Below are 16,219 nucleotides of genomic sequence, written 5' to 3'. Positions count from 1 at the left end.
GGACTTGGAATTATAACTTTGAACCATCTAAATATATAGCCCAAACAGTAGTCTCAATACCTCTTCTTGACCTTCCTGTTCATGGCCCTTTTCTTTGTTGGATGCATATTTAGCTATTTTGATTTTGACCTTAATCTTATCTTCAATTCTTTCTTTATCTGAAGTGAACATATTTAAAATTAACTAAACTTGTTTTGTTTTTGGTTGTATATTAAGGATTTGCTTATAGCTGAAGTGTTAGAATGCCTTGGAAATGTACTTTGGAAAAAAGATAGCTCTAAAATATAGTTCAAATTGATTTGCTATGTTCACTTGACTTAAAAACTTGTGAAGAATAAATAACTGGCTATTCAGTATTTACTAACTCTGGGAAACATACATCATGTCTACCAAATTTAGAAGGTAGGCATTCCAGACCCAAGTGATAACTACAAAAGCTTGTAGCATATAGAATATGGGTGTGTCTCATCATTCCTTGGTGTAGAAAAGCAGCGGTGTCATTCATATCTTTTACTTTTGTTGCTAAGTGAGGGATTTCCAAATACATGACTTGCTTTATTTACAGGACTGCTGAAAACTTCTTCTTATGCAGTATAAATGACAGGTGACGTGGTTTTGCGCTTTCCCTTATTTGCTTAAGGTGTTGCTAGTGTAGGAATTGTACTGTGAGAAAAGAACATGTGGTCTGCTTATGTTAATATTTTACAAGATACCTGAGGTCAGAATGAACTTTGTATATATAAAATTATAATGTTTGAAAATCATCCTTGTGTTTTGATGTACCATTCAGCCAAAAGCAGGGAGACTGCACTATTGCGCATTTTATACAAAGTATTCCCATGGATTACATTAGTTTGCAATTAAATTGGCTTTTTGGTGCACAAAAACTATTTTTAGATAGAAAGAGAAAGAGAACACACATAGTAGACATAGATAGGGGATTTAAAAATAATGTTTATACTGGGATTAATTGAGAGATGGACATCATTACAAAGGATGTCCAGGAACCCTTTATAACCACAGAGAGTCAGGACATTGGTTTTACATCTCATCCATAGGAGGGTGCCATTTTTACAGCACAGTGTCCCCATCACTGCACTGGGGCATTGGGCTCCACATTCAGACCACAGGGTAAGTGCCCCCTGCTGGCCTCACCAACACCTCTTCCAGCAGAAACCCAAGCTTTTTCCCTAGATGGCCTTCCATCCAAGTACATGCTTAGTTTCAGGAGGATGATCTGTTCTGAAGTGCATGTGGTATGGCTGTTGGCTACCAGCCTACCGTGAAGGTGTCCAGCAGGCTTGTTGTTCTTGTGGTAAAGAAAACAAGATGTCTTGATTCAATTAAAACAGTGGTTGAAACTGTTGTACCAGTGAAAAAGAATAAATGTATACTCGGATTTGGATAAGCTTCAGCTTCTTTGTGACCCTGTTCCAGATAAGCAGATTTGGAAAAGGGATCAATGGACTTACTTGGTAAACTTAGCATGTCACAGCCTTCATTATCATTATTTATTCTATTGTTCACAATAATATTTTGTTATTTATAGTATTTTGTAACAAGAGAATGGCATAATGGGGTAACGAAGATCAAGACAAAGGGTTCATCTGATCTTGCCAATTGCATTTTGAACAATATTTTTAAAAATTACCAATACTAATAATACCAATTACCAATAGCAATAGCAACTATTCTCTTTTGATTTTTTGCTTTTTGCAGGTTCACTTTGACTACAAGTCTGTGGTTACATATTGGGTTTAGGAGCATGTTCTCAGAGCCTTTGTTTACGATTCTTGTTTGTCTGACATTAATCTTTTTCCATCCCCTGGTCTTTTATTTTTCTGACATTTTGATCTGACATGTTTTCCATTTTGGCAGAACAAGTGAAGGATTTGCCACAAATCAGATTAATTTACTACACATTATAGAAAGTATTTGTCGAACTAGTAGGACCTTTAGTCAACTGGTTTCTGCCTTTGCTAGCAAATACAGGTTAGAACATGTAAATGGATTTCTTTATACGTTTATTCATTTATATGTTTATACGTTTAATATTCAGACAGTTTATGATATTTTTATCATTATGGAAACTTCACTAATACTACTGTAGTATTTTACTATAATGTAAAAGTTCTGCAACCCTAGTTCTTTAACTATTCTTTAACTATTTGTAACTTGTTGAATACAAGGGTTGGCAAAATTACAGGCTATGTGAAAAGCTTTATTTACCAACAACACACAGTAGTACACATTTTATGAAGAAATAATATTTCACAGTGTGGGAGTAAGCACATATAATATAGAAACAATCGTCACTCAATCTGAGGTTTAAAAGGAAATATTGCCTGTTTATTGTATATATGGAGACTGCACTCAGAGATTTCGAGATTTGCAGTACATGTTGATCTGCTTTGTAAAGTCACCAAGAAAGATCTGAAGTAAATTAGGGTCATATGTTTCACTTGCAGTGATCTATATTGCATATATGATACAAGCAAGTCATCCATATAGCAAATAATGACATTGGAAAGAATTTTGCTGTCATGGGGTGTCCAGTGTGATGTCTTATTTCATTTATAACTTAGTCCTATCTAAAATATGGGACTATTATGTTTATTATTATTATTTTTTTTTATATTTTATTAATTTTATTGTAATCATTCCATACAAACAGATCAATTTTTACAAAAAATAGGATTGAAAACAAATCAAACCCCACCCCTGAGAAGGAGAGCATGGCCAAAGGAGTAATACTTAAATCTTGTAAACATACCTAAATTATTGAGTTTAATAGGGCAATACTGTAAAGATAAATGGAGAAGGAAAAGAAATGCAGAAATAATTATTTCTTCTTATTCCAAAAATTATTGATTAGATCCTGCCGGGTTTTGAAAAAGTTCTGTACAGATCCTCTAACTGAGAATCTGATTTTTTCCAATTTCAAATAATATAAAACATCGGTTTCCCACTGACTTATAAGAGGAGAGTTAGGATTCTTCCAATTTAACAAAATAAGTCTGCGTGCCAAAAGTGTAGTGAATGCAATCACAGTTTGCTTGTCCTTCTCCACTTCAAATCCATCTGGAAGAACACCGAACACAGCTATTAATGGGTTAGGAGGGATTGTGACACCAAGGCTGTCTGAAAGGAACTTAAAATTTTTTTTGTTGATTTTAATTAAATGCAAATAACAATCCATACAACCAAATCAAATTCAACAAAACTAAAATTCAACCTCCACCCAAAGGGACAATTGTTTTTTTTTAAGAATGAGTATGAACACCTAACCTGAGATTAATATGCTAGACTGTCCAAGGAATGTCTTGTCAACCTTTATATTGGTGATTTGTGTTGTTTTTGAGGATATAGAAAGATAGTCTTGCATTATAATTGAAGCCTATTGTACAATGATGGCATAAGCTGACACATCAGTATTTTTACTTTGAAGGTGAGTTTTCTCAAATATTTTTTGCCAACTAAAACTATGAGTAAGAAATCTTGTTTAACAAAAAAATACAGTCTCTATAAAATGCTTCAGCTTCTGAGAAGAATGTGTTGAGAACTCGAGTGATTTGGTGTGTGATTATCTAAAATAACACAGAACACATTTAAAGTAGCGGTCATTACTTTGTCAGGTAAACAGGAAACTGCTGCCTTTATCGAAACAGATTTATTACATTTAATTCTGTTTAAGAAAAGAAGTCAGGAATCATGAACTGAATAAGTGGATTGGCGACAAAGCTAGACTGCTATGTTTGCTATACTAGTTCAAGGAGAACAAATCTTTACACTCTGAAATTTACATTTGTCTATCTCTATAGGAGGCTACAGTCAAGTGACATTTTATTTCCATTAGTAAAAAACTAGATGTTATAAAATGTTCAGAACCCAATGAATATTGTGCATATATGTGCTGCATTCACACAGAAAATTTCTTTTATGGAACTCACTTAAATGAAGGTGCGTAGCCATATCATTGTATTTCTCAAGTAGCAATTATACTCTATATGTACGTAAAGCTAATGTAAAGTGTTTTATTACGGGTATTGTAAAGGGACACCAAAGACAGCCTGCATGCATACATAGCATCTTGTCTTTATTTCATGTTTAGGTTTAGGCCCATGCCATTTTAGTTTCCTGTAGTTATATTTTTGTTGTTATAGTTTTTTTATATATTTTTTACAGACATGTTGTTTATAGTCTATTTTAAACCTGCATTGATTAGGATTGCGATTCTCTTCTTATTAAGATACCCCGATATTAGGAAAAAATCCAGGGTTTTTCAGATTTTGGCAATAACAATTAACTTTGCCTTGTGACCACAATAAGGTCTAGTGTTTATTGTTGTCATATTTATGCATATTAATTTCTACAGTATACTCCTTGAATAGCTGCAGGTGGCTAAAAGTTTAAAAACAACTAAGTAAAGGATAGCAAATTCCATGTGAAATAGAAATAAATGGAACTTCTCTATTTTATCATTCCCACTTTCCAGAAAGCACTGATTCAGTTACACTTAATGTTGCATAACTACGGGTTTTGAGGAATGCAACATGACAATTGTTTTCTTTACTTAAGTCAAGAAAGTTCATACTGTAAGGCACATTTTCATACATTTTCATAGTGTCCTTTCAAAACTATTGTTGCATTCATGGTAAGAAATTTTTTTTTCAAGTAATAAATATTATAAAATAACATTTTATACAGCTTAAATATTAAGCCTAAATTTCCTGTAGTGTTAATGAAACGGAAAGCTGTTTCATTCATGTTAGAGTCCCAGTAGTGTAGAGTACAGTAGTAGTGGAGTACTTAGTTCAAAAATTAATTTTTGTAGCCTAAAATGTTTGATTTGTAGGTAGAAGATTATTGATGAAGAAGCAAAAAACAGAGCATTGCTCTAGTGCAATCACCCTTCTCATGATAACTGCACAGACTCCTTTTACAATAAATAAAGCTTTCTAAAGTTAAATGATGAAAGTTTTATGCTGTCTACTGAAACACAATAATTTATACAGTTAAAATATTATTTTGGGGATTGTTGTCAAAATTATCAGAGCTGCCAAGACCCATTGGAACAATGCTTACAACAATTATTTGAGAATTAACAACTGGTGTGTTTTTGTAGTATTATACAATAAGTGAGGCTGCAGAAAGAATTGCTTCCAGGAGCCACTAAGAATAGGCCTGATTAGCTCATTTTCAAGACTTCATCCAGAACTTGTGCTATCAGCAGACCACAAGCACTCTGTCCTCTCACTGTTTTTGGCTGTTTTTTCAGCTCCTTTATTCTTTACAGCTTCCTTTTCACCCTGGATATGTCTCCTTCAGTAAGAAACTATAAGTGTTATGCACTTTAACAACACTTTCATGATCACATCTGGTGTGAACCTGTTTTTAAAAATACTTCCACTGAGTTTTTTCATTTATTAAGAGCAGCCTTTTACCTCATTATTACTGAAAACATAATTGTTAATACTGCAAACATGAACATACAGTTCAAAATAATTATCAATCCTTTAGACATGTTGACATTTAATAGCATCCTGCCCAGCACAACATGTAGTAAGGCTGTATGGCCATATGTGTAGAAAATGAATGTTCATGCATTTTGCCCTTGAGAATATTCATAAACATACAGGGCAAACATGCAGACTCAGCACAAAGTGCATTTGAGTACGGAACCTCAACAAAGCTTCAGAACTCTGAGGTGGAAACTACAGTATTAGTATAATCTACTTATATATATTGTGGCACCCAGCCGGGATGCCCAGGAGGACAGGAGGAGGGCTCATGTCTCCTCCAGACCATGAGGGGGCGGCCGCCCTGGTTCCTTTGAAGCCCAACCCTGTAGGGGCCCGTGGTCTCCGCCAGGGGGCGCCCCCATACCAGAAGGACCCGGAACCCCAACACTTCCGCCATACCAGGAAGTGCTGGGGGGGGGAGAAGACTGGGAACACCCGGAGGGCTTCCGGGAGCATAGCCGGCACTTCCGCCACACAGGGGAGTGTCTAAGGAGTGTCGGGAATCACCTGGAGCCCATCCGGGTAATTATAAAAGGGGCCGCCTCCTTGCAGACGAGGACTGGAGTCGGGTGAGGAGTGGACAAAGTTTGGAGGCAGGAGAGAGGAGGCGGCCTGAAGAGCAGGCAGAGAGTGAGAGAGGCCTGGACTTTGGGGGTGTTTGGTGCTTGAGGCACTGGGTTGTGCACTATTGGACTTTGTAAAATATGTACAATAAACATGTGGTGGACTGTACAATGGTGTCCGTCTGTCTGTGTCCGGGCAGCTTACCACAATATATAAAATCCTAAGCCTAAAAGTGCAAAGGTGATGTTTTAATGTCACGTTTTTTGTCACGCTTTAAATCGGGCTTATTTTAAAACCTACATATTATACAGTATGTTTGGTATCATTCTTTTCAGAATTTATCGAACTTTAATGTAATTTTAGATTTTCATATTCTTATTCCGTTTTTTTGTGCCAAAAGATTTAACCACACCCGGGGCCGGAAATAAAACACAAAGAGTAGGACAGCTGCTGTACAGGCATTTAAATATTTGAAGTGCCGCACGAGATGCAGATCACGCGGCACGGCAGCAGCAGCAGCAAGCCAGCAGCTGATCGAGCAAAGAGTAGGTAAAAAAACAATTTGTTTCCCATTGTATCACCATTTAAGAGGGGGTTTTGGAGGAGCGACCATGTCTCCTTGGGGTGCATTCAGCCCACCTCTTCACAACACGAGCAGCAGGGATGTGAAGTGGCTGGCGAGTGAAGCGAGCAGGGGGGGACCCCCTATTAAAATATAAAATATATTTCAGTCACACATTCAAGTTCAACAATAATAAGAATATAAATAAGAAATAGGGCACTGCAATATCACTTTAGAATTTTGGCAAAGTAACAGTTTGGTGCAAATATTTAGACTCACTTTTAAAATGAAAACAGAAAGTTAAAAAATAGACTACACATATAGTTGAATTTCTACTAAATATTTAAGGTATCATTAGGTCCCCCACAAAAGCAGACAAATACTGAAATGCTCATCATACCTTATAGGAATTTAGAATTATTTCAAGTATAACTTATTCCTTGTTAAATACCTCAATTCCAAATTTTCCAAAAATTCAATTTTAAGGAAAAAGATGTTTATCATCTCTAACCTCTTTACAACCATCTTTTTAAAACGTCTTCAGAACTTGGAAATATACTGACACACATATGACTGGGTATTTTATTATTAAGTAAGTTTATCTAATAAAGAGCTGGTGTATCATTTGCCTTCAGATGAGCCTTAATTTATCAGAGAGTTGACTTGAAAAGTAGGGGAAAATGTGGTATATGGACCCTGAAACATGTTGATCCCAATGAGTCCCACAATTCATGAAAATTACAGTACATAGAAGTTAATCTCAACTCTAAATAGTATGTTCCATCTTCATCAACTAGTTAGATGTCTGGTGACTAGAAAGAGTACAAGTTTAACTTCTTTTGCTTTGATGTTCCTGGAGTCATTATGGGACAGGAGAAAGGCATGTGTACCTAATATATCAAGCACGCTGTGCCTGTGCATGTGCCAATTCAATCTGTGTGTGAATAATTTGATATATGTCTATTTTATTATATTTTTAAATGAACATGATTAGAATCAAAACTCAGTCATAATTTACTGTATATATATATATACATATACTGTATATAGATATTAGAACTTACAGAGCATTCTGTCATCTACAAGACGTTGGAAGCGATGACAAACTTGTGCTGTCTGACAAAGGTCTTTATGAGACAGAAGAGAAAATACATGAATCCAGAGCTCATCAGGGAGGCAAAGCCATAAATCATCTTGAATATCTTGTTTCTATGTAAAAAAATACAAATATTTGAATCAAATTGTACCCAATTTTGAAATTTAAATAAAATTAACTCTACCCAATAAGATGAAAAAAACACAATATCAAGTATTGGCAAGGTATTTAGTTGCTTACTCTAATGTAGATCACAGAGAAAGAAGATGTTTGCATACATGTGATGGGTCTTGTTCAAAAACTATTTAGTTGCTGAAAAATATTAGGTTGAGAAGCTCTGCATATAGTATAGATAAACATCAGTTGTTTAAGTTAATCTTAAAAGAAGGATGAATAGTGTTGGTTATGCCAGTTAGTACTGGTCCCTTTTGAGAGAGAAGATATTAGCCTAAAAATGATAATAAGTAAGAATTTATAGCTTAGAAACCATTCTTTACACAATTTACAGCACTTGTGGACTTAAGCAATAAACAATAATTCTGTAACTTAAAAATGTTTGATTCATGCAAATAAATAATTGTTTTTTAAACGCCTCACAGGTCAGTATAACATATTTACACAGGCGAAACAACTAAAGTGTGAATTTGCATCAAAAAAATAACACAATATGTACAGTAAAAATACACACAGTAATGAATTTCAACGGCTAATGTGTTGTTTTGTTTCTCTGTAAGGCATTTGTAGTGAAGAAACGTGAAGGTATTTATTTTAACGGACACACAAAAATGATTAAAATGTTTGCTTGTTTAATTGTATTAACTTTATGTTTTGTGCCTTGTGATCCCATGCGCTGCTGTGTCTTAATTAACATATATCTGGTTTAATTGCCACCTGCACAGTCAATACCAATGTGAGGATGGGTTTTGGAATACACTTTTTTAGAAGGGATTGAACATGTGTTGCTATATATTAAACAGTACAGTTACCAATGTTTTATGTATTGTTTTGCCATACTTTTCTTTTTTATTTTAAAAAAAACAATACCATTGCAGTGGTAAAATCTGAATTCATGAGAGGTTTATATATTTTAATAAATGAAATGTAGATATACTTTGTAATGGGCAAATTATTATCAAGCAGGGTTTGCTTTACATTTAATGTTTAAACATTTGCGTATATTTGTCACTGCTGTTATGCTGTTGTCTTAAAAATAGGTGAATAGGAATATGAATAATGAATAGGAGAGGAAACACAAACTGAAGCCAAAGTCAAAACCAGATATCTGTAATTTTGTTTGTCACAACCAAAACACTAATCAAATAATTGTAGTAAGGAGACAATGCAGAGAATCAGAAACCAGGGGATCTAAATATGAAAGGAACCACTCACACATGCATGTAAGGTTGTTTTTTAAGGATATCTTAATCTTGGATAATGACATGTCTGTTGCATTGTTTTTCCCATTGTTGGGTCAAATAAATTAATTAAAGTATTTCCAGAGTAGCACTTCACAGAAACTGAAGCCTCATTATAGTGATGGCAACTCTAGATAGTGACGCCAATAAAAAAACAAAACTGTAGCAGAAATTGAACCTTTTTTATTGATAAGTAAAAATATTAGAAGGTAAAACATGACAACCGCATGCTTTTAATTAGTATGGCATTGCCCCTCAGTCTTTGTCAGTACACCATCTGCATAGCCAATAGAAAAAAATTTTAAAAACATTTTTGCCAAAAACCTCCCTACTGTTAGAATTTTGTTAAACTCATTCTTGATTTGTTTAAATTTTTAGACAATTTTTTTGTTATTATTGTTTATAATATCTTTAGCATTATTTCAGTGCTGTTACTATATCACCAATTTGTGTATTTGTTTTTTCATATTTTCATTTGTGTATTTGCGTTTTTTTATTTTTTTCTATCCACCCTGGCCAACTGACCTTAACATCAGACCATCATTTACAGACTTAAAAATCAATTCTATATTTATGGATTGTATTTCTCTTAATTATATATGCATCTTATTATTCCTTATCTAATTATAATTTGTTTTTCTTTCCGTGTTACTACTTCTTTGACATTGTGTAAAGCACTTTGAGCTACAATGATTTAAAGTTTGAACAATTTATGAAAATATAGCGTAGAAATAAATGTTGTTGTTGTTTTCAGGTGCTATACCATTTTATTTTTCTACAAGTGTATTCCATGGATCCTCCTATCTTGTGTGTCTGGCCACTATTGATGTTGCATGGTTGCTAAGTAAATGATGTAAGTGTCATGTGACCTGTGATCTTAAATATACATATAAGATGTCTGCTTGCCTTAAGCAAGCATCCAAGCTTTAGGAAATCTTAGGGAATACTGGTAAAACAAACTAGTACTCAAACAAATAAAGAAAAATTACTTTGGAAGACCTTAGTTTTAAAATTCTTGTTTGATTTTCATTGACTTTGGTTAGTTTTTTGGTCTTGGTTAATGATCCCAGAAGAAACTTGTGTAGCAGACTTTAGTGTTGCCTTAGACTACTGCTCTGTTAACTTTCCTTTTTTCATCTTTGCTGCTATTAAAACAATATCCAGTCCATATGGACTCTCATTTTGCCTAATTCAAACAAGTCTGTAGTAGGTAATAATAGATATATGAAGATTCTAACAGCTGAATAAAAACAGAAAAGTGACTGATGGGTTTTACTCTGACACGGGACAAGGTGGAATCAACTAAACAGAGAAATACACCAGGTACACATGACTTTGTCACATAAACAAAATATTCAATTTCTATAAAATGCATTAGATTTCAAAATAAAAACACATAAGTAAACTTCAACACATACAGTAAGCCATTCGTTTGTATACTATGTTGAGTATCAAGATGTTTTGTTGAGTTTAAGTACAAGAGTAAAAATCTTACCAAATCTGTTAATTGTTTTTCATCCTTTGATGAGTTTGTGCAGAGATGTCCTGTATTACTCCCTAACAAAGGAACAATACAATACAAAACATGGTTACTATTATTGTATCTTGGTATTTGTCTGCCAAATCTTCAGTAACAAGAACGCATATCAAACATGGGAAAGGTTCAGCAAATTATTTTTATAACACTATATGCCGCCAAGTAATAATACTAGCAAGTAAAAGTATTGTACTGCCTATCAAGTCTTCCTCCAGCTTTCACTGTTCTTCTGTGGAAAACTGCCCTTTACTATTTCAGTTGTATGTTTATGCATAATTTTTGTTAACAATGAGAAACCTTCTAATTAAAAAAAGAAATTAAAGCTTAGAAAAGAAAACAAAATCCAGAATACTCAAGGGTTTAAACAATGATAAATTTGAATATAAGTTACCCTATGCTTATAGGATCTCTGTTTGTAAGTCTATATCACTTTGTCAATCTAATACACACACACACTGAACACCATAAAAACAGGAGAATGCTGCATGACTGGGTGTGTTATGCAGACATTGAAAGCAGAAATTGGAGGGTGATTAAGAGGAACACTTCATTCACTGTCCCATTAAGATTATAAGCTCAAATACTGGACTGGACTGCCAATACTGATTCTCTGTGCAAGAGAGGACAGAGCCGGCTATACTTCCTTAGAAGACTGGCGTCCTTCAACATCTGCAATAAGATGCTGCAGATGTTCTATCAGACAGTTGTGGCGAGCGCCTTCTTCTACGCGGTGGTGTGCTGGGGAGGCAGCATTAAGAAGAAGGACGCCTCACGCCTGGACAAACTGGTGAGGAAAGCAGGCTCTATTGTAGGCATGGAGCTGGACAGTTTGACATCTGTGGCAGAGCGACGGGCGCTCAGCAGGCTCCTGTCAATCATGGAGAATCCACTGCATCCACTAAACAGTGTCATCTCCAGACAGAGGAGCAGCTTCAGCGACAGACTGCTGTCACTGACCTGCTCTACTGACAGACTGAGGAGATCGTTCCTCCCCCAAACTATGTGACTCTTCAATTCCACCCGGGGGGGGTAAACGTTAACATTATTCAAAGTTATTGTCTGTTTTTTTACCTGCATTATTATCAATCTTTAATTCAATATTGTTTTTTGTATCAGTATGCTGCTGCTGGAGTATGTGAATTTCCCCTTGGGATTAATAAAGTATCTATCTATCTATCTATCTATCTATCTATCTATCTATCTATCTATCTATCTATCTATCTATCTATCTATCTATCTATCTATCTATCTATCTATCTATCTATCTACTGTATAAAATACAATTATCATCATTATCATCACTGGTTTAATGGCCACTTTCCAGGTTTCCTCCACTCTCTACTGTCCTGGTCAACCTTTGGGGATGCGACCAATTTTTTTCATATAATCTGACATCACCTGCAATTATGTTTTATTTGGCATCCTTCTTGGCCTCAGTCCTTCTGCCTCCATCTTGGTTCCCCACTTCACACAGTCATCCTCTGCCTTTTGCTACTCATGTCCAAACCACCTTAGTCTGTTTCTCCTCAGTATAACACCTATCACCTCCACACCAGCTTTTTCTCTTAACTTGGCATTTGTTTTCCTATGACTATGTAACAATCCACATGTCTACACACATCTATCTGAACATTCTCTTCTATGTCCTTTTCAACTTTGCTTCATTTTCCACTTTTGCCATTGTCTCACTCCCATACACCATACTCTTTCTCATACAGTTTCAGGGAGATTTTTTTAGAACTTAGAAGTTAGCTCCCAGAATTCTTTCGATGCACCTTTTACTCATGCTACCACTGCTGGGTCAGCACCTCTATCTATACTCAGCATGTTACAGTATGTATTGCATAAATCTAGATTTACAATTACTATATCAGCATTCTGCAACACTCCCTCACACTTTCTGCAAAGATCACCTACATGTTATTCTTCATACAACTACATTATTATGCATCCGCTTTTTGACAAATCACGCATTGGACTAAGTTTCTCCAAACACCTTTACCATACACAACACATGGTCATGCACCCAACTCTTCTATGTTGTCTGCGACCCGGGTTTAGAATAAGGTTAACGTCCCCTGAGTATATAATGATGTAATACAACATATCAATATCTAATATACAATATACTAGTAAAGGAAAGGCTATTGTTTAGCACTTCATACATTCCTAAACCATTACATCAAAAATCATCACAAATAGACACTTTAGTAATCATTTAAAATTTAAAATTGATTCCAATTTAATTGTCAAAGAATGATTGGCATACTCCACATCTTTACAAAATAGAAAGAAGTTTGATAGCCTTAAAGCAAGCAGCACTAGCATATAGTATCACAGCTTTTCATACAATGTTTAATATTAGCAGATTCTTTATGTGATGATTCCTTTGAGCCAGCACTTGAAGGTCTTTTGATAGCTTGTATAGCTAAACTGTTGAATTCCGTGCACTTATGAATTTACAGGAATACTAGTTAACTTGTATTCATACTCTTTCTTGATACCAAAACTTTATGGAAAATATGATTAATATTAAATAAGTAGTCAAGGCAGAATTCACAAACTACTTTGTGGCTTTCAATCCACAAAGCCCATAGCAATTTTGCAAATCTTATTAAAAGTATTAAATATTATTGGTGATTCCACCTAGACTTTGACTATTCTTTTGAGGAAAGTCAACATTACAAGACATCCTACATATTTGTATGAACAAAGTGCTTTGATTAGCATTCTGGGGTTTTGGAATTTATAGATATGAAAATTAGTATCAGAATCCTGAAGGTGATTCCTTATTACAGAAGAAGATAGTGCAGCTGAGGCAGTAGATGGGGTGATACAATTATTATTTAAGTGAATTGTAAGTAGTTCTTTGATACTTTGTTTAGGAAGACCAATAAAAAGAAAACAGTAGCAATCCAAATAAAGAGTAAAGATGGCATAGAAAATTAGCATCTGAGATGCAGTGATAGGGTAGGATTTTTGAAATACTGCAATATGATGAAATCAAATTGGGCAATTCAAAGTGCATACAACCCCAAGACCACTCAGAGAGAAAAGTTTGATAAGTTATCTGAATCCAAGATTTAGGAAGAAAGTCTCAGGATTTCTGTCCTAAGCTGCTGAGTTTACAGCCAACAATTCAATTTGGTTAGCATTTACCAGTGGAATTTCTGCATTAAGGGCCAGTGGGGCATAGCACCACCAGATGTTGTACAAAATAAGTTTAATAACCTTCACACTGTAATTTAGATTACTGTATTAGTAAATTTTTATAATAACCTTCAGCTTCATCTAATTAAGCATTTTTTATTGGTTTTATACTTTGTGAAATTGTCCTTGTGCCAAGTGCTGCCAGCGTGTTTCTGGCTGATGGGGCTAGCTCTATTGGCTAGGCAGTATTCTCGGTTTAACGTTGGATAGGTTGTATGTGCACATGTGAAACCTGAACTTTTCAGTTTAGTCAAAAGGCTTGAAGGCTATAGCTCATGAATTTCTACATTTCATTAGCCATTAGCAAAAGAGGGATCGATATTATCAGTTACATAAGTTATTGGACTGTAAATGTTAGAGAATTCTGGACACATAAAGAAAGAAATAGACATGGCCCCACCACAATTTACATGCCAAAAGCCACTGGTATTTACACAATGCAATGCAATGCGGCATTTAGTGAAGCAGTAATGCCCTTCAGTAATTTACCTACACAAAATAAACAGTCACAAATCTGAAGTACCAGTTAGAGTTATGATTAGCAATCAAGAATTTCACTGTACTCTCTACACATGACAATGATGACCCCATAAAACTATAAACATATAAAATAATGTGTTTATACTTTTAAAGTCCTTTTACATATTATACATATCCTGTAACACAAATAGTAACTGTGATATTTTAGTCATTTCATTTGCCCTTCTCAAAATTGTTCAAGTAATCGTGTTGGTATTTAAATTCTAAATTGAAATAATAGACAACACATTTTTCTTTTTCAAAAGCACTTTGTTTTGAGAACTTAGTAGATTAATGTTTTATTCTTAATTGTATATTTTTATCTTCTTTATTCTTATTTTTTATAGAAGGTCTATCTAGTTTTCCTATCGATTTACTTAATTAAGTTAATTATATTTATTTGGTCAATTTTATTACTTAGCAGTCATGAATATTAATGTAAATGTTATGTTTTATTACTTTTTCCACTAGAAAACTTACACAAAATAATTTTATTTTGAATGTAAGATAATAAGAATGTCCAAAAAGAACATACATCATTCTTGACTAGTAGGCACTCTTTTGTAAAGAATGTTAATGTACAACCTTGAAAAACTTAAAAAAAGACATGGTAGAAAACTAATTTGCACACTGATAAAATAAAAGTGAATGTTTTACCAATTTTTATGTGAATGTGTTATATTTTCTGAAAGAAAAGATGTACATTAGCCAGTACTTTTTCTGCTCAATAGTTTGAGCTTTAATTTACAGGCAGACTTATAGATGGATTAACATTGCCAAGTCTTTAGTATATTTCCTGTGAAAAATTATTATATTTATTCAGATTAAGCTAATACAGCACCTAATACTAATTGTACTATATTAACAACAATATTTTAAGATTAAAGATTACTTTAAAAAAGAATTACCTTTTGAAAAAGGCCTTAACTGAGGAATGTGTTCATTAGTTGTGCGTCTATAGTGTTGGGCAGACAATGGTCTGTTTAGATGGTTAGACCTGAAAGAATAAATATAAAAACAATTAAAATTAATTCAGTAATGCAATTTGTTGGCATGAATGTAGGTTTGAGAAATTTACTTTATGTGATGTTAGTTTTAATTGCATTTGGAATGCAAGCATATGACGACCACTGTCATTATAGCTGCCTAAATAAATTGTTAGTTACATTCATTAAATATGACACACCTTATGATGGCTCAGCAGCTAAGATGCTGTGTTTCTAGCTCCCTTTTGATTTTCCAAGATGGAATTACTTTATATGTATTTTTCCCCTTTCAGAAGCATAAAAAAATTAAAAAACAATTCAATATTTAAGGACTTCCTTGCACGTAACTACTTCCTTGACCTGTTGTAAAGCATTTTTGCTTCATCGTTTCTATGAAAATGTGTTAAAGAAATCAATGTTATTATCCATCCATCCATTATCCAACCCGCTATATCCTAACTACAGGGTCACGGGGTTCTGCTGGAGCCAATCCCAGCCAACACAGGGCGCAAGGCAGGAAACAAACCCCGGGCAGGGCGCCAGCCCACCACAGTCAATGTTATTATTGTTTTTAGAATTCACTTATTATAGCTTACTATCTGCCTTATTCAACTTAGAATATATTGTATGTCCTTGAAAGTAGGAAGTTGACAATTATCAGATATGACTTTCATTGAACAAGATTGTTGGAAATGTTTTGCTAATAGATCAGAGATACTCCTGGTAAAACAACCAGGATGAAGAGGTTTGTTTTTAATGACGCATTCCCTAGTTGGAATTCACAAAGTTTTGCTCTGCAATCGTATAA

The 16,219-nt window shown here is 34.4% G+C and overlaps 1 protein-coding gene across 1 annotated transcript in view; it reads right to left on the bottom strand.

The window, feature by feature from the left end:
* The window catches only part of LOC114652870 (uncharacterized), a 71,879-nt gene that overhangs the window by 33,737 nt on the left and 21,923 nt on the right, over nucleotides 1-16,219 (bottom strand). The window contains exons 5-9 of the mRNA XM_051928575.1: nucleotides 15,334-15,422; nucleotides 14,961-15,019; nucleotides 13,019-13,146; nucleotides 10,655-10,712; nucleotides 7,713-7,857 (exon numbers count right to left, since the gene is read on the bottom strand). Of these exons, the coding sequence (XP_051784535.1) occupies nucleotides 7,713-7,857; nucleotides 10,655-10,712; nucleotides 13,019-13,146; nucleotides 14,961-15,019; nucleotides 15,334-15,422 (479 nt within the window). The remainder of the gene's footprint in view (nucleotides 1-7,712; nucleotides 7,858-10,654; nucleotides 10,713-13,018; nucleotides 13,147-14,960; nucleotides 15,020-15,333; nucleotides 15,423-16,219) is intronic.

Source organism: Erpetoichthys calabaricus, chromosome 5 (assembly GCF_900747795.2).
Source record: "Erpetoichthys calabaricus chromosome 5, fErpCal1.3, whole genome shotgun sequence".
Classification (NCBI taxonomy): domain Eukaryota; kingdom Metazoa; phylum Chordata; class Cladistia; order Polypteriformes; family Polypteridae; genus Erpetoichthys; species Erpetoichthys calabaricus.
Note: the sequence above shows the minus strand (reverse complement) of the source record. Positions and strands in the feature narration are given on the sequence as shown.